Source organism: Cryptomeria japonica, chromosome 3, assembly GCF_030272615.1.
Source record: "Cryptomeria japonica chromosome 3, Sugi_1.0, whole genome shotgun sequence".
Lineage (NCBI taxonomy): Eukaryota > Viridiplantae > Streptophyta > Pinopsida > Cupressales > Cupressaceae > Cryptomeria > Cryptomeria japonica.
This window is the reverse complement of record NC_081407.1, coordinates 250,514,339-250,534,278: the sequence shown is the minus strand read 5'-3', so window position 1 is coordinate 250,534,278 and position 19,940 is coordinate 250,514,339. Positions and strand designations below refer to the sequence as shown.

Genomic DNA, 19,940 nt, shown 5'->3' with positions numbered 1-19,940 from the left:
CAACAATTCTGAAGACAACCTAAAAATCAGACCTTTAAAACATGTTGTAATCCTTAAAAAATGTTCACAACTTGATAAAAATCAATTTTGATGATAGAAACAATCATATTTAGGAATGTAAGTGTGGCTTGTAAAATTTTTTTTTTGAGGACAAGTTTGAAAATTGATTACGTCAAACTTATCAGCACCTTGCAAAGTAGTTAAAAATCCCTGAAAATGATGGAAAATAGCTAACGAATCAGCTCCAAGCAAAATCACCAAAGTGGTTAGGTGGCTGAAAATGAAAATTTCTGAGGACAACTGCCTAACAATGGAGTTTTCAGACCTGCAACAGCGATAAGATGGTCTGAAAGTGCATTAAAAAACTCAACAAAACACCTCCAAATGCAAATTGCCTAAGTTGGAATTGGCTGGGCAAAGAAGATTGAAGTCTGAAAATTAATGGGCAGCCATTAATGGAGGTCAAATTTGAAGACAAACCTCAGATCTGAAGCGAATCAGCAAGTAGGAACAATGGCAGCCACCAAATACGCATGGAAAATCACTAAAATGTCGCACCAAACCTCGCCAAAACCAAAATCGAAATTTCTCCAACTATAGCGCCAGTTTTAAATTTTTGAAAATGTCATCAATGGCAGCTCGGATCTGCAACAATGGAGGTTGGAACAACAAGCAAAAAATGGAGGAGAAAATCGCCAACTTTCCATACACAAAAATCGCCACCTTTCACAAAAAAACTCCAAATTTGAAAAAAATCGCCAAACTTGAAGAAAATCGCTAAATCTGGAAATGGTCTTCAATGGCAGCAAGGGAATGGAACAAGCAATTGGAAAAAATGGAGGAGGAAAGAATCCTCAACCCAACACTTCACTTCAACACTTTGCCAAAATTCGCCAATAAGGGAGAAAAATCGCCTTTCATGGAGACACCTAGCAGATTTAATAATAAAATAATGCTGGAAAACTCGTCTCTTATACTTGCTTTTACCTCACTTTCACCACACAAGCAATGTGGGATAAAACACTTGCTTAAATGCTTGTTTGGTAAAAAACTAAATTGCTTCTAGAAGGTTAAAATATTAAATGTTTATTGCAAGTTATTTAATTTTTGCTTTTCAAATTTTAAATAATCATTAATCATCATTTAAAAACAATTAAAAATGAGGCTCACTTATTAAATATTTCAATTTAAGTCCAAATTGAGCCTCTAGGGGAAAATCGACTTAAGTTGGGATTAAAAAATCCTTTTAAAAATCATTAAAATATAAAAGATTTCCCTACAAGGGAAAATCGATCCTAGCTTGGATAAAAATCCATGCCCAAATTTCATCAAAATGCACATAAAACACTTGAGGGGAAAATCGATGGCAGTCTGGACACAAAATCCACACTCCAAATTCACTTTACTTGCAAAAAATACTCCCTGGTGGAAAATCGACCTCAGTTTGGATGAAAATCCGGACTTAAAACTCATCAAAATGCCCTCAGTGGAAAATCGACTTGGGTCTAGACTGAGAGTCTGCACAAAAATCCACATTAACTTGTCATAAAACATCCTGGTGGAAAATCGACCCAGGCATGGAATCATCCTCAACGTTGTCCGCACTATAGTCCGCACTCCAGTTCGCACTCCTGGTGGAAAATCGATGGCGGTTTGGAAAATCCCGACACTTAGCCAAATTTTAGCACTTCCAAGGGAAAATCGATCCAGGTGTGGATAAACAGTGGTGAAAAATCATAGCCAGTATGGATTTCAGGGGAAACCCATGTGTAGTATGAGAGGAAAAGCACCTCTAACATGGAATTTGACCTTCTAACCCTTGGAATATGGATTTCCCTTAGGAATTTGGCATTTTAACCACTCAAAATCGCTTAGAAACTTCAAAATTAGATTGGACTTAGGCAAATTTTCCAAAAAGATGAGCGAAACGCTAGGAAATTATCGGGATAAAGTGCGAAATCAACTTAAATAATACCTTAGGAGCGAGAAAACAACTCCAAAATGTCTGGGAATACCCTGACACTTTAAAATCACCGATGCATGTGTTTAAAAACACGTTAACGTTCAAAAGGTCAACACTTAGACAAAACTTAGGATCATTAAAATATCAACGTTTGCAACTTGATCCTATAACTTCAAAAACCCTAGACGATACTAGGCATGATCAAAACTCCAAGACCTGGGCACGAGAAATGCAAAATTGCCCACTAGGCAGCCAAAACCCTAACTTAACAACACAAAAAGCGGGAAAAGAGGGGGTCCCCGTTAGCAATGGGGCAATGTGTGAAAATGTCGCAACATGACCTAGACATTTCTATAATGGTGCGGTTGCGACGTTTTGCTGAGGGGTGTATGGTGTGGTTAACTGACGTTTTATGCCATGTGTATCATAGGAAGTGGAGAAAGCAGTAGAACAAAACTCCCCCCCATTATCAGACCTAAGAGTAATGATAGAACAACTAGACTCTTTTTCTACTAAGGCCTTAAATTTTTGAAATACAGGAAACACATTTGATTTCTGTCTAAGAAAGTACACCCACATTTTATGACTAAAATCATCAACAAAAAGCAAGAAATACCTGCACCCAGTAACAAAAGGTGTATTCATTGGAACACATACATCGGTGTGGACCAACTGTAGTACCTTAGAGGCTCGCCATGAGTCACCATCCTTGAACGGTGTCTTGTGCTGCTCTCCAGCCTGACAAGCTTCACAAACTCGCTAATTCTGAGTTTGAATTTCAGGTAGACCATGTACCAAATCTTCTTGAACAAGCTGAGCAAGGTAGTGAATGTTCAGGTGACCATATCGCTGATGCCTTAGACTGGTGATAGAGGAGGATTTAGCTGCAAAAGCATGCTCAAGAGAATCACTTGTATCCACAAGTCTATATAGACCATGATTCTCAATGCCAACAGCTATAGTAGTGCGAGATGCACGATCAACAATCGAACACCTGTGTGCACTGAATATCACATCAAGCTGAGGAGAATGCCACATGATCTGACTCACTGAGAGTAGGTTTAGTTCCATGCCAGGAACGTAGTTTACATTGAGGAATATGAGATTCCTCCCTCCAGATTGTATCTGAACGTTGCCCTTACCGACAACAGTATCCTCTTCACCTCCTCCAAAAATGACTGAATCAGTATAGGGAGAGAATTCTATAAACCAATCACGCTTGTGAGTGAAATGCCAAGAAGTATCGGAATCTATATACCGGGTAGAAGACTTCACATTGTCTGTAGGTCTTTTAGCCATGAAGGCATAAAAGGGCAGACTCTTTCTGCTCTGTGTGCTCAAAAACATTGGCTTTAGGCTGAGACCCCCCTACTTGCGCTGTTCGGAAGCTATCCGATTTCGACAATCCTTGATCATATGGCCATATTTATGACAGTAGTTGCATTGTACCTTCTTCTTCTTTGAACCATCCTGAGACTGACTGGAGCCCTTCTATTGAGATGACTGAGAGGACTGAGATTTGCCTTTATCCTTGTGAAAAGATTTGGCTGCAAAGATTTGCTTAGAGGAGGACGAAGTGGCATTGCTACCAAATTGTTGTTTCCAATGGTCCTGCTGTAGACGTAATTTTGAGAATCTTTATGAAGTGCTCATAGGATTTAGGTAGACTCTTAAGGGTTATTACTACCATATCCTCTTCCTCCATTTTTCGACAAATAGCTTTGAGCTGATCTCAAATGTCCTTAATCTTCGTGAGATGTTCCTGTAAGGACATATGTTCATCCATCATAATGGAGAACAACTGGTTCTTAAGGAAGAACGGTCGGTTTTTGTTGGACGTCTCATGAAACTCCTTCAGATGCTTACATATTTCTGATGCTGATTTGCCAGAGGGAGTTTGAGGCAACTGGTCATCTGTGACAGAGAGCCTAAGGAGCATGATTGATTCGCGATTCCGGTCATCAAACTTGTCCTGATCTGATCCGGCTGTGGTAGGACGAGATTCTTTTCCCAAAACAAGATCATCAAGGTGGCGATATTCAATGAAAAAATAAGGGGGCACTAATTTGTGGTAGTGTTTTATGTGGATGCATAATAAAATTTCAAGGATAGAGGATTACAATAGGGGGACATTAAATTGTAGTGTTTCATGGGGAGCATCCCCCTCGCCCCTTGATAAATAATATAATAAAATCCCCAAGGTTGTTAAGAGACTGGTACTAGTATTGGTATGGGAGATTGGTATCGGTACTAGTATGAGTATTTTTCAAAATAGGAGACATGGGGTACTCGGAGATGCCATTGTTTTCTTAATATGATTTATAGAAAATATCATGATTGAACTTTCAAAACAAGAACAGTGGTAAAGTTTAACATTGACTTTAAAGTTTAAATATGCAAATGACAAATGGCATTGTGTCAAAGAGTCTAAGAATTCATAGTTCTCAAAGAGAAAGAATTCATAGTTCACAGTTCACAATTTTTAAAGAGTCAAAGAATTCATAGTTCACAGTTCACACTACATATTTGATATTAGATAAGATTACATATTGAAATTTAAAAATCTTGATATGCAAACAAAAAATATAAAACATAAATTTATCATAGTGCTACACTTCTATGTCATGATCATCCATATCAAGGTCCTTAGCTATGACGCTCTCCAAATACTCATCACTCTCGACTCAGGTTCCTTTGTTGGTAGTAGAACTGTGGGTAAGTCACTAAAGCCATGTACTTGAACAGTTGAACCACTTCATCCATCATGGCTGCAACTTCTCCATCAGGTGAAAGTTGGTCCCATTTTGTTGAAGGACCCTCCTTGCACCTAGGATCTACACAAAAGAGAAGACGAAGTGAGCCATGAATGTACACTCGGCTCTCTACTTTCTTTGACCCTTATCGGTTCCTCTTTAGTGAATGAATAAAAGCATAAGTACTCCAATTTCTTTGACAAGGCGAAGAGCTGGGTAATTGTGAGAGCAATCTTATTGCAAATGATTGCAATTAAGGGGTTACACTTCCATGGTTCCACCACCACTCTATAGGGTCTTTCTTTGCTTGCATATCATATAAAACTTACACGAAAGAAAAATCACCCATGCTCATGTGAAAACTTATTCCATCGACTCCTCATAATTGAAGCATCCTCAACTCAGCCATAAATATTTTTAGTTGTAGCCCAAAATCCTTTCATTTCCTCTCTATCCTCTTGGAGCCCTCTTATTGGTTATTTGTATGGTTGGTAAATTTTGGATAAATGGTTTAATGGCTGGTGTGTAGTGATGGTTACATATGGACATTTGTATTTTTCTGTCCTTTTCTATGAGATCTAAAATCCATTGGAATTGGCCAAATATCGTTGAGTGCATAATTTAACGAATGCACACAACATGGTGTTCAAAATATATGCTTGTACTTTTTTTGCACCAATATGCCTACTGCTTTACAAATAGGGGCTACATCTGTAACAAGTGGGACTACATGTGATGCTCCCACCTTAATGCCGTCACATAGATTGTTATGAAGAAACTTTGCATTAGGTGGAGGACTTTTTTCCATCTGTAGAACTTAAATTTTAATGTGCAGTTTAATAGTAGTGATGCCCACTAAAAGCTTTAGTGAACCATCCTTTCCATTCTTTAGCTTATGTTCTATCTGAAAGATGTGGTTAAGAAACTGTAGATGTAATTAAGAAACTGTATTGAGCACTCTGATTGAAAGCTTTAGAAAATTATGCTTGTAAGTGCTTTTTAATCTGCATCTGTGATGTCTCTGGATGTAAACAAAGACAACTAGTTTTTGGTAATGCAGTATGTCCCATAGTTTTAAGGCTCGTGGACTCGCCACAGATTTGCGAGTCCATGGGAGCCATGTGTCGACTCGCCAAGGACTCACGAGGCGAGTCTTTTGCTCGGACTCGCGAGTCTTTCATACGGACTCGTGTAGCCCAGAAAACATGCCATTCAAGCAATAAAACTCAGTTTTTTAAAATTTTTTCCCCTCATTTGGCATTTTTGCTTGGTTATAACAGGTTTGTAGGGTTTGAAGGAGGAGAGGAATGAAGATAAAATCAGAAAAATTGAGCTATATTAGGAGAAATACAAAGAGGAAGATGTAGTCTTCTCTTTAGTTTGTTCATTGCTGTTTTTCACATTTGGAGTTGGACGTATCATTATATGTAATTTTGTAAACATTTATAAACTTATGCTGCTATTATACATTTTAGAGTTGAAACTATGAGTATGAATGATGAAATTTCAAATATTGCGTGTTTGTAGATCATATGACATGTGTAATGTTTCAATCATGGCTCTTATGTTCTCTAAATACATTAATTTCTTTATGTTTTTTTTGTAAAACTACGGTTTTTTTTTTGCCGAGTCTTTCACGAGTTCGAGTCCGAGTCCGAGTCCAAAGTTTTGGTTTGCTGAGTCCACGGTGAGTCCAAGTTTTAAAACTTTGGTACGTCCAATCTAAAAAATTCTACTAACGTATTGGTTTGGAAAGAAAGAAATAGAAAAATATTTCCATTGTTAAGAAGCTCAGAGGGAAGCAGTTGCTCCCAATATTGCTCTCTGCATGAAATTGTAGAGACGAACCCTCTATGAAGGTCAGTGGATAATTAAGATATTATAAATGCTGCCTAGCATAACAGAAAATAGAAATAGAGAGCCTACCAATTTTTTGTTCCCCTTTTAGAGTATTCTAGCTATCCTTTTTTATGTTTGATTGTAGGTGGAACTCGGTAGTTCTTGGACATATTGATACCAGCTGGCCAATCCTTATTCTTACTGAGAGTTAATTAAAGCTCGTTGAAGATGTCATTTTTTCTCAGCTCTTCTTGCAACCTATGTATTTGGTGCTGTTTGGATGTTAGATGATACATCACATTTTATGTTGACTGTTTTAGTTGTTAAAATTTTATGGCTATAATTTAGTGTTTGTCTTCAGGTCCTGAGAAAGAGGCAAGATATGTGGTACTTGGGGAAAAGGGCAAGGCGCTACTGCAGCGTGACTCAAAGAAACATATTAGCTTGTCCATAACAGAAACACAAAAGAACCCTCTTAACTTTACACAGGTAAGTTGGTTATTTAAAGTTCTTGATTCAGGAATCATTGCAAAATGAGCTGCCATTGCTGTATATTTTCTGAAAAAGCAAAGGGACACATATTATGTTGATTTTGGTCCTCTTGAACAAGCATTTAACTTTTAGGTTTTAATAAATACTTTCTTGACCTGAAATGTCAGGACAAAGTTCAGACTCTATATTACTAGCAATTTTCTGCAGATTGAAGAATGTTTGAAAATTGGTTTGGATGGATGCTGAGCATTATTTACTGTATTTTCTATGTTTCCAAGATGCGACGAGCATTAGGGACAGCAAAAGTTTTCCTAGATTTTTCGGAATGGTGGGGGATGGCTTATAAAATAATTATATAAAATTTAAGATTTAAAATAGCTTAAAGTAACTGAACAGAAGAGAAAACAAAAACAAAACGCTTGCCACTAAAAAGAAAACACTTCCCACTAAGGTGACTTTTTTACAACTATAAGCCTTATCTTTTAAAAAATTAATATTATCCTAATACCCTACCTTAAGGCTTACTCCACTGAAAGCATAACAAAACTAACTAAAAACCCAGAACCATAAGTGTGTCATTCTTCAGAAACTTGTCTTTGAAAACAAACCATACACCATGTAGAACTCCGTCAAGCTGTATTGAACTTTCATAAAGATGTAGCTCATGAGCTGAATTTATGATTTCCTAGATTACCACCTCCTCAAACTCCCAGATCATATACATACATACATATACATACATATAGACACATACATCTACATATATACATATACATGTATACTTACATACACATGTATTGTGTGTGTACATACATGTGTACATATATATACACATATATGTATGCATATACATATATATAAATATGTGCAAAATTCATGTCAAGTATATTTTTAACCATTCGATATATACATATATGTTTTTGTACACACACACGTGTGTGTGTGCGCGCGTGCGCACATACATGTATATATATTCATATCAAATGCTTAAAAATTTCTTGACATGAATTTTGCCAATTATTTTTTGCTCCTGTAATGATCACTTAGTATTTTGATAAGATATCTAACTTCTTAGATTGATTACAATTGTCATATTTTACCATGTATGGTAGTCTTTATACACACCATTTAACCATTTTATGCATGCAATCATGTGTAAATCCAACACTAGAATAGATTCTTCTAATTAGTATATTACCTCTAGCATATGGGGAGTTTTTCCTTTGCATGAATCATTGGATGGTTGACCATGGTATCATTTTGTTAGGTCTCTATGATTGTGGATGAGATTCTGAAGAATGTGGAGTATGATGCCATAAGGGTTTGTTTCAACAAATTCCAGTCTATTGTCTCATTTATGCCAACAATGTCAACTGTGTTATCTCCGGAGGTAAGGATTCATTTTTGTGTTCGTAATTATGAAAACTTGAAAGTCAGCTGAGATATCCATGTGTCTTAGTGGGCATTCTTTGGCATATTTGTTGAATGATTTACTAAGATACTGAGGTTGGTTTAGGTCGTGGAAAAGGAATCTGAAATGGGAGGAAAGCTTGGCGAACTGGACTCTTATGAGATTGAAGGAGCTGAAACAAAAGGAGAAGTGCTACAGAATCTCACTGAATTTCACTTTGTCTGTGTATGTAATCTGGTGCACTATAACTTTGCATTTTTCTCTTGAAGTTAAAAATAATATAGTTATTCCAAAATTGAGAATGTTCTCATTGGATGTTGCCAATAGTTGATCTTAGTAGGTTAACTATACTTTTCATTGTCTTCTTCCTTTATTGTTTTGTTTTCTGTCATATAGTAGTGCTTACATAAACTCTTTTCTCAGTTTCATTTTAATAATTAGTAATAACTAACAAGAGAAGTGTCTTTACATTCCACATGCATCAAGTGCTTGGTGTATGTAGTATCTCGTGGTTATCTGTTAATTGAAGAGACAAGGTCTAGGAAATAAAAATAATTGCAGTTTCATTATTTTGTACTATCACAGAAAAGTTTGACCAACATGTAAAACTTTTATTTTTGGTAGCCGATTGGGTTTCCCCATTGGAGAGTTCACTGATGGAAATTTTTATTATAGATGCTTTGCTTTAAATTGAATGCATTTTTTATGCAGTTAGTATCTCTGGTTAAATGTTATGGAAGCTTTGCTTTAAATTGAATGCGTTTTTTATGCAGTTAGTATCTCTGGATAAATATCCTTTTTGTTGTCTTCTTCCTTTTTTGTTTTGTTATTTTATGTCAAATAGTATTGCTTTCATAAGCTCTTTTTACAGTTTCATTTCGATAATTACTAACAGGAGAAGTTTTTACATTCGACACATATCAAGTGCTTGATGTGTATGGTAACTTATGGTTATCTGTTTATTGCATAATTTTTATTTATGTTTCTGTGAAGAAACCAAAGGTGATAGTTGCTTGTACAAATCATGAGTGTGAGTGATATTATTTAGATTTTCCTACTCGAGACGCTGATAAGAAGCATGGTGAGGCACATGATTTTAAAGGCTTCCAGACTCATGGGAAGAAATTATTTTGATTTGGATTAGGCTAGCCTCAGGATTGTGTTTGGAGAAGGGAATGACCATAATCAATCTCTGTGTTATTGTGGTATGTGTATTGGTTCTCATTTAGTTGGATTTTTACCTATACGTAAAGTGACAAAACAATGGAGATCATCTTGGCAGGAAAAGAGACATCCAATTGAGACAAGATATTAACCATAGGCTCATGGTTCACAAAATGCCCTAGTGGTTTGTAATCTATGTTATACTTCCAAAATAAGATTGGCATTCTCCATTGTTATTAATTACCATTATCTTGCATACCATAGGATTGCATCCCCTATGTTTTGGAGCTCCCCTGAACATCAAGAACACTGTGGGAATGAGGGTAAAGGTATTCCTTCCCATCCCTGCAAACAAAGAAAAAAAGTGGGGACGTCTCCCATTTTAGAAATGCTGTGGGGGTGACCTATAGTTCCAGGGGTGTCAAGGCATACTTCAACAATACCAGGGACATCAAGACTTTCTCAGTGTTGTCATGCTTTGTTTTTTTTTGGGACAAAAACAAGAAACTCAAAAAGTGAGGGGGAAAAACATATTCGAAAGGGCTCCCCACCTAAAGGGCCCTAAACCTCAAGTCCTTTTGATTTTTCTTTTGCAGCAAGGAAAAAGTATGAGAAAAGGGTGGAAAAGAGAAGGAATAAGAAGAGTTTTTTACTTTTTATCCATCATGATCTCTCAAGGCACGTCCAATCTTCACCCTTTACCTAAATTATCAGTTTGTAATGGTGTTGATTTTTTTAATCCCAGGCTCAGTATGACTTGGGTATGTTTATACCAAAATATATAGAATATAAGAAAAATGGCGATAATTTGTACAAATATACATATTAAGTTTTAACCACAAAATGCAATCAACAATTGGTATTTCAATACTGACTGTTTGGTATTTCAATACTGCACGTCCAATCTTCACCCTTTACCTAAATTATCAGTTTGTAATGTTGTTGATTTTTTTAATCCCAGGCTCAGTATGACTTGGGTATGTTTATACCAAAATATATAGAATATAAGAAAAATGGCGATAATTTGTACAAATATACATATTAAGTTTTAACCACAAAATGCAATCAACAATTGGTATTTCAATACTGACTGTTTAATAATAAATCAGAACAGTATCATCATCATAAATCAGTTTGATTAGAACCACAAGCAGCACCAACGACACTCCCTTAAGCTGCACTATGCATAGAAGCATAATCAGGAAAATTGTGATTAATGGCAAATTGGCAAAATTCTTTATCTTTTCCTTGAAAGGAGCACAATTTTTTTATAAAATGTCGTTGACTACTGAGTTTGACCCATTTTCTCTGATTTCTGCTGGTTTTTTCGAGTTTAATCATGAATTCTTGGAGGGTTTTCTTCTTGCGATTACCAATAGTGTTTTTTTGCGTGATTTTCAGTGTGGATTTTTTGTGATTTTTGGCAGGGATTCTCCATGTGTTCCATATGGTGGATGTACTAGATTCATCCATTCAAGAATTAGAACTTAAAATTTCAAGGTATATTTAGATTGGTGCATGGGATGGACAAATAAATTCTTTGACTTCAATGCTTAATTGTCTAAAGCAAGAATATGAGTCTCCAAAAGCCTAAATATCCAATCATGTGATTGATTGCCATGCAAGTGCAAGCTCACGAATCTAAACATCTGCAAGTTTCGACAATGGCATAGTAGAAGCTTATTTTATTCACTTCAATTTTTTTTAATTTATATATAAACTATAACACAATAATAATAGAATAGTAATAATAATATAAGAATATTATTCACGTCTAGTGCGTTTTATCAAAATATTAAATATATATAAGAATAATTATAATATATTAATATGATATAATTCTTATATTATTGTATTATAATTGTATTATTATAATATAATAATAATATAATATATAATAATTATAATATATTGATAATATAATTATTATAATTTTGAATTATATAATTATAGTATAATACAATTATATAACATGATATGATATGATATGATTATTAATTAAATTATAATATATTATTTATTAATACTGATATAATTATATTAGGCATGAGCTTTCCACAGTCCATGTAGTCATGTGCATAAAATGTGCATCCCTTCTACCAAAGACCCCACTCATGCCACCTCTAATTCAGGGGTTTATAAGGTCACTTGTTCTTGTGGCATTCGGAGAAATGGGCAGAGCCATAAGCACCTGGAATAAAGAACACAGTGCAGACATTAGACACAATTGTGCGGCCAATTCTGCCCTAGTTGAGCACTCCTTTCACTCCAAGCATCACATTTGTCTTAAAATCACCCAAGTTTTAGTCAAAGAGGACAATTTCTTCAAGAGGAAATTCCAAGAAGCCATTCTCATTAAACGTGACCCCTCCAATCTTAACCGTGATGAAGGTTGGCAACTTAGCCTTGCTTGGTTACCTTTGTTTTTCTCCCTCCATACCACCTAGCATCATTCTCGATCCCTTGTTTTCTTCTTTCCTTGCTTTCCTATTATAGACTTTCTTGTTTTTAGGGTTCCTACCTTTCTATCCTCTGCCCTCTGTCCTCCCTTTGTACCTTCTTAACATTGGGCCTTTTCCAGCAATTTCTTCCTTCCTTTCTTTTTGTTTATTTTCCTTTTTTCCCTTCCCTTTTCATTTCCTTATTTGTTTTATTGAATCTTCCTAGTCTGATGTTTTTCCTTGCTTAGCTTGCTTATTTTTTTTTTAATCTTATGTCAATTATCTTTTATAATTTGTGAGGTTTTTTTTTCTTTATTTATTTTTCCTTTTCTGTATACATTTCATTTTAGCTTGTGCATACATTATGTTTTTTCATTGTATTCTATAATGTATATTTTCGTTACTTAATAATTGTACTATTTGTCTATTTATTATAATACATAATTTATCCTCTGTGTTTTTAATTTATTTCTTCATATTTCTTGTATTAATTCTTTCCAGTTTTTGATGTGTTCTAATTTTCATTATGTGTTGTGTTTCATGTAATTTGTTGTTCTTTTTTCTGTTTTTATTTTCTTATTGCTTTTCTTTTTCTTTATTTTGGTTTTCTTCTTTTTTCAATAATTTCATGTTTTTTTAGTATTATAGGTTTAGAGATGTTATTGTTCCTTTTCTCTATTTTTGTTTTTTATTATTTTTATTTTATCTTATATAATATACTAGGCTTTCATTCTTTGTTTTCTTGCTTTATTTCTTTATTTCTTATTTATTGTGTTGGGTCTATAGTTCCCTTTGTTCTGTATTTTTGTTTTGTTTTATGTATTATTGTCATTTTGTACTATATATTATAATAGATTTGCTTTTCAATATTCTTGTTTTGTTATTCTTTTTGCTTTCCATTATGTATATTTTTGTTATATTCTATATGTACTATTTGTATGTCTATTATATTGCTTCTTGTATTATATGGTTTCTTATGGTGTTTTGTTTGTATAGATCTTGGGTTACTTCTTTTTGTTATTGATAGGTGTATTTCCTAATTGCATTTTCATTCTCTTTATATATATATATATATATAAAGAAAATTAATATACTTATTATTATTTATGGCATGTGCACATTTTTATTTATTATTTTGGCCCTTTTCCTTCAACCTTCCACATGTTCCTCGTGTTCCCAACCCTTTTATTTAGTCTTTGTTTGCAATCCATTTTTTCACTTTTCCTCTTCTTGATGATGGCTTGCTGGGTGCAATCTGAAACGTCAATCTAAAAACATAAACAGTTTTTCTAGAAATTTATGCACATAATATATTTCCTAATAATAATATACATTTTTTATTTTATTTTATTTTAAGATAAGTTGCTACCGTAGGGGGTAGCTCCCTTTCATTAAACTTAAGAAAAGAAAATTACATAGCATGAATAGGGTTCAATGGTAGAGATCATAGTTGGACTACTCGCGACTCGGTTCGACTCGCCAAGCCCCTGAGAAAAAAACTCGGCAAAAACTCGGCGAAAAACTCGGCAACGTAAAAACACGCTTAATTTTAATAAAAAATGCATTTTTTTGCAAAATTTAATGAGAAGATGCATCCAATGAGTCAATAAATGATAACACAAAAGAAACAAGCGGATTCTAGATATATTTAAATGCAAAGTGTCTACAAAATCGCATCCTCATGAGGAATGCTGATGGCTGGAAGCAAAATAGTAAATAGTTTTTGTAAAACCAAAAGTAAATACATCATTACAAATTACAATTACAACTTCCTCTTCCCAGCTCTAGCTAAAACTAGGGGAGAGGTAAAACTAGAGGGTCTAGTCCTAGAAGTCTGTAGTGGGTGTGACTGTGCCTCCTCGCTCGGTATGGCTGGCTCATCCTCCATCTTGGATGAGGCTATGTCTCCACCTGCTTGTGGCACTGGCAATGACTCCTCATCCTCATCCTCTTCCTCCTCAATGTCATCCAACGTGAAACCAAATCCACCCCCCTCCTCCTCCATAGCTTGCCTCTCCAAATCAGTGTTGTCATCCTCAGAAAACAATGGGGGCTGCTCCTGTGATGTCCAATCACTGTAAGGATCTATATCATCCAAGTCAAGTGGACCACCTGCTACTTCCTCTACCTTCCTTACGCGCAATCGAAGATTATATTGCACAAAGACGAGGTCATTGAGGTGTTTTTGAGCTAGCTAGCTCCTCCTCTTCATGTCGATGGCTTCAAACAAGCTCTACTTGTGCTCACAACTGGATGAACTACAAGGTTGACATAAGATTCTGAGGGCAAATTTTTTGAGATTTGGGGTATTTCCACCCCAACTTTGCCACCAAGCATCTGCAAATTAAAATTAGGTTGAAAGTAGCACCCCTCACCGGGGTTTGAGGGTGAGAAAAAGAGGGGTAGAGATGTATAATACCAGGATTTCTTCAATGCTAATTATGTTGTTATATAGAGAGCCTAATCAGACTCGGAGGTTAAATTTACCCTACTTCCATCAGCGCAGTTTCCCCCTATATTTTTCGACGGGGGTTTGGGGGCAGCACCCCCAAGTTGGGATCAAGGGGCATTGCCCCTTGCGGGGTCAAGATATTTTATAAAGGTGTCGGGTGTTATAAAGTATAAGAAAGGAAAAAGACATTGAAATGCCACTTATACTTAAATGTTATATTTCATGTGTATATTCTGATGAAGAGAATGAAAGTGACTGGAAAAAACAAAAATTGATAATTTTTTCACATTTTTGGGCCTCTTTTTTTAGTCTAGCCGAGTTTTTGCTACGAGTTAAAGTCGTAAAAACTCGCAGACCTCAAAAACTTGCCTATTCCAGACCCAATTTCTACCAACCTACTCACTACGTCTTGAGGTAAGGGGTCACTGTTATCATTCATGAAGGACTTAACTTATTCAAATTCTATTTCTTGTCTACACCTTTCTTATACAGATTCCAGGTGTTGTTTAACTTGGTCTTCTTGTCCTCCGGATCTATAATCCCTAGAATCACCTTTGAAGCCGGTACCGTTGGCAGTTTGTCTATTGCCTCACAAACTTGGTCAACACAATTTGCTTAGACAATCCTTGGGGCAATACGAATCCCCCAAAGTGTATAACCCACGACCTGCACTGTCATGGAGAAAAGTCTGGCACAAATTTCCCCATCATGGATGTAGCCTCCAAGCCAAAAATCATGGCCCAAGACCTTGATGACTGCCGTTTGCTCTTTTTCAGAACCACGTCAAAACAGGTGAGTGATATGCTCCTCCGGAGCCTCCTCAGTGCACCTGCATTTAACTCCAAATAACACTGCCATTGTTTTTTGATTGGAAGTTTTATGACAGTTAATGTTAACCAGAATGCCCACCCCCTTTACATATTTTTCATTCCAGGCATGGACTCAAAATATCAAGGATGATTGCCAGATCACCCAGTTTTGATGTGACATGAAATCTCATTATATCTCAAGGCCAGATTTCATCAGTGTATGATCACCCCTCGGGCAACGTTTTTCTGTGATCTCGGGATCTTCATCCTTATCTCTTCGTCCTTGAGTCCCTTACTATAATAAATTCACTAGAGTACAATAATTCCTACAATATAATCCGCAGCCTTCATTGGTATTTGATATTTGATACACAGCCTTGCATAATGATTGTAGCTGAGCCTCACCAACCGTTCTTTTTTGCTTGACGAACGGTCATACACATTGACAAATAACCGGTGAGTGCCAGGTTATTGGAAATGGTATGAGACTTTTCAGAATCATATCGTATTCTCTATCCAAATACACCAACAAACTTGATCTCCATTGTCCCTTATTCTTTTGTTTGAATCCTTAAGTGCTTTGTCTTATAAAGGAATATTTTGGCCGAATCCTTAAGTGCTTTGTCTTGATTTAGCTTTCACAGGGCATGCATGTCCTTTGGGAGGTGTTATCCTTTTAGTTCAACATTTTATTGATCAGTCAGACATGTGATGTACTACATTCGAGAGTTTGTCAAAAGCATATTCTTTATACGGATGTTAATCTGTTCAAAGATATTCCAGTGTTCTCCTTGCATTTAATGTAATGGACACCCCGGAATGCCCAAAACCATACCAACTGCTGCTAGGAATTTTATCAAACAGTTTGCATCCAACTCCTTATTTCTCCGTTTAATGTTTTAAATTCCCTTATGGCTCCAGAAATGAAATGTTGGTTTGTTTTACATGGAATTGAAATCACAGAATATGAACAAGAATGAAACTACAATAATATGCAACTGGAAATTGAACTACTGCTGATATGATATTATTTTCAGAATTAATCAAATACATGGCAGATTTTTTCAACTCACTAAATACTCCAGCAATAATGCTCCATCAAATGTTTTCCAATCTTGCTGCTACAATGACATGAATAGTGCCGCGTGAATAGTGCCACGTGAATAGTGTTGGCGTGAATAGTGTTGCGGCCCGTAGCTGGAAATACACCCAAATAGTGTTGCTGCCTGTAGCTGGAAATGCACCCAGAATGCACCCAATCTGCCTATTAATGAAGCTGAAAGCAATGGATTCCAAAGGCCAAACCCCAAGGGAATGACGTCTAGAATGTCACACGAGAGGATAGACGTCCTCTAATGCCAAGAACGGATCTGCAACTCACACATCAATTTCTTCTCATATTCAACATGCTGAATGAAGTCACAAAAGCTTCCTTTTATTCTTTCTCCAAGGGTCGACCCAACTCACTCAAGCAATGTGGGATAAAACATGTGCAATATAAAACATATTAAAGTATTCACTTATGTCTCCCTTGGATGCCCCTTTGATTTGCACACATCCCCATAAAAATATTAAAGTAACACTTTAATATTTTACAATTAAATTAAATGTTACTTTAATAACACTTCAGGCATTAAAATATACTAGCAATCGGACTCCGAATAGCGCGACTGATTACTCGTCAGAAAGCTCTCGCCAAGGAGTATCGAATCCAATCACCAAAACTAGCCTCCGTTGTGTCCTGTTGACTTAGTAAAAATAGTAAGTATGCCTGAAATTAAGTAAATCAACTCCGTTTTGGCTTGAACTGGAAATGACTAGGCCAAAACACTCCAGGATCCCTTTAAACCCTTCGTTAGCCCTCGGGACCATGTAGAGCTAGGCTAACGCACATATGCTTGGTCAACTGCTAAAGTGGGGACATTACACTTAACTTGATCTTGCCATCTTTTTCGAGAGGTGTTCGAGAGTCAAACAATCCAATCCTATTACAGTGTTAATCAAGATGTCTAGTGAACCTTTTTTGGCTGTCTCACTTACTTAGAGTGTGTAATGATACAACCTTGAATGTTTTATTCTTTAAGTAATTTTTCTTGATTTATGATTTCCTCTAGTCCTTCCCAGCACATTGGAGAATTGCTTAAAAATTCTGTTATATCTTGTGATACCCCTTTGTTTGCTACTGTGTCGGCTGCCTTGTTTTCTTCTCTAAAGACGTGGGAGATATCATAATTATTGATCTTTTTTAATAAATCTCAATCTTCCTGACCCATCCTTTTAGTTTCCAATTTTGAATTTGATTCTTCGTCACTGCTTGAATGCAAATCATTAAATCACCTTCAATATCTATATTATCAATCCCTTTTGTGATGCAAAGATGAAGCCCCATAGTGAAGGCCTCCATTTCCGCTTTGTTGTTTGTGGTCAGCCCTATTTTCCTAGAGATAGCACAGATTAGGTCACCTTCACCATCTCTAATCAAGCATCTTGCTCCAGCCGGGCCTGGATTACCTTTGGATGCTCCGTCGAAATTGATCTTCCACCTACCCAGCTTTGGTCTTTTCCACACTGCTTCCGATCTGGAATGCTTCGTACCCTGTATTACTCCTCTTGGTCTTTTTAGCTCCTGCCACCTTTTCTGTATTTCTTCATCCTAGTTTGTGAAGGACGTATTTGCCTTTATAAAACATTTAACATTAACAGTTTCGTAGATACTCTCTATGATTATTCTGATTACACTGTCAACCCCAATGCTTGTGTTAGTAAAAGTTCGCCTATTCCTTTCTTTCCATATTTGCCACATTACTAGAGAAGGTGTGGCTAACCAGATTTTGCCCATAGAGATTTCCTTTTCAGAATCGGCCAACTTGAGATGAAATCTAGAAAATCATTTTGATCGGGACCAATCCAGACCAGTTTTGACAACACCCATTCCCAACATTGTTTAGAGAAGGGAAAATTTCAACAAACTCAAATATTTTGAATTCAGCTTTTATATTTGAGGCTCTGTAATATAATGGTATCCTGGAGGATCATGGTATGTTTGATGTAAATAGTCTTACCTCTCTTTTATATGTCTTTATTTTAGAAGCCTCACCAATATTAGCAAGTAGAATTCATTCATTGCATTTGGATGTACCAATTTTTTTTCTTAGTTTTAAGTGAGATTCTGAAATATAGGATCTATTTGTGACTTTTGGGGTATATAAAGTATATTTTCTAAGTGACAACTGGCATCCTCTCTAATCATGCAGCAAAGCATGCAACTTCACCAAAATTTAATTATTTGATGTTCTAAAACACATTCAACTTTATGTGCAGGCATTGTTCAATGCTTGTTTGGAAAATGCCTGTAGTGAACAAGGGGCCAGAATGTCTGCCATGGATAGCTCCAGCAGAAATGCTGGGGAAATGCTTGATAAGCTAACTCTGTCTTATAATAGGTATGCCATCAAATCTACAGTAGTGGGATTCTTTTGATTTCGACAATATGAGTTTCTATATGTTTTAAGTTCATATTTTAATGTTTTTGATTGGCTGTTCTCTTGTTCTTACAAATACTTTTATTTACTATGCAGGTCTCGACAAGCTTCAATTACAACAGAGTTGATAGAGATTATTTCTGGTGCTTCAGCTTTACAGGCTAAAGCTTGATTATCTTTGTTTTGTTCTCAGGATTACGTTTTTATGTTTGATTTGTCTCCTACATACATTCTAATCTGGTTGGGTGATGGGTTGTATGTTTGAACATTCGTGAGGGGCAAATCTTACCTCACAGGAAATAAATTGTTTTAGTTTCATTACCCGAAGTGTGGCTGGAATAAGTATTTTCAAGGCATTATATACATAACCAAATTTTGCCCATGGATGCGATTTGCATTCCTTTGTGCTTATGCACATCTGCAAAACTAGCACAATTAGCCATCATCATTTAATTTGTTAATCGTGCTTTTGTTTCCCTTTTTATTAATGTTGTGATTGTTCTCTGTGAAAGGCAAATTTATGACTGGATTCTGAGAAAAATGAATCTAGGTTTCAAAATACTATGGAAATGAATGAAATTCAGATTGAGTCATCATTCCTCCCGTTGTGTATATTTATGATAAATTTTCTCTTGTGAACTTTTTGTCGTGGATCACTCTCTAGAGTAAGATATCTCATATTTGAACAAGAGAACATATTGAAACCTACGAAACCCGGGGACGCGTCCCCTACCTGAAAACCCCCGTCCCAGTCCCGGGGACGTTTCGGGGACTTGGGGACGGCCAGGGGACGTCCCCCCCTCGTCCCCAAATTGTCAAAATTTTGAGGGGACGTCCCCGAAACGGGGGGACGGCTTCCCTAGCTGTGGGGGACGTCCGTACGTCCCGGGGACGGCTGGGGACGGATTGGGGACGTCCCAGCCGTCCCGGGGACGGCCAGACGTCCCCCACATCTAGGGCTAGGGAAAAATATTAAAATAAAAAATGTCGTATTTTCAATTTTTTTTAATGATGTTTTTTGCGTAATTGAGGGAGTGAAATATCTCATGAAGGGTTTTTTGCCAATAGAAAAATAACACCCGATGCCTATATAAAATAATAAAAGTATTTTTGGCCTCGCTGCCCCTTGACCCC

General features: G+C 36.2%; 1 protein-coding gene across 1 annotated transcript in view; it reads left to right on the top strand.

Annotated features, from left to right (window-relative positions):
* The window catches only part of LOC131037197 (ATP synthase subunit gamma, mitochondrial), a 42,975-nt gene extending 23,576 nt beyond the window's left edge, over positions 1-19,399 (top strand). The window contains exons 5-9 of the mRNA XM_057969265.2: positions 6,917-7,044; positions 8,315-8,437; positions 8,564-8,683; positions 18,646-18,767; positions 18,903-19,399. Of these exons, the coding sequence (XP_057825248.1) occupies positions 6,917-7,044; positions 8,315-8,437; positions 8,564-8,683; positions 18,646-18,767; positions 18,903-18,978 (569 nt within the window). The 3' untranslated portion in view covers positions 18,979-19,399. The remainder of the gene's footprint in view (positions 1-6,916; positions 7,045-8,314; positions 8,438-8,563; positions 8,684-18,645; positions 18,768-18,902) is intronic.
* The last annotated feature ends 541 nt before the right edge of the window (positions 19,400-19,940 follow it).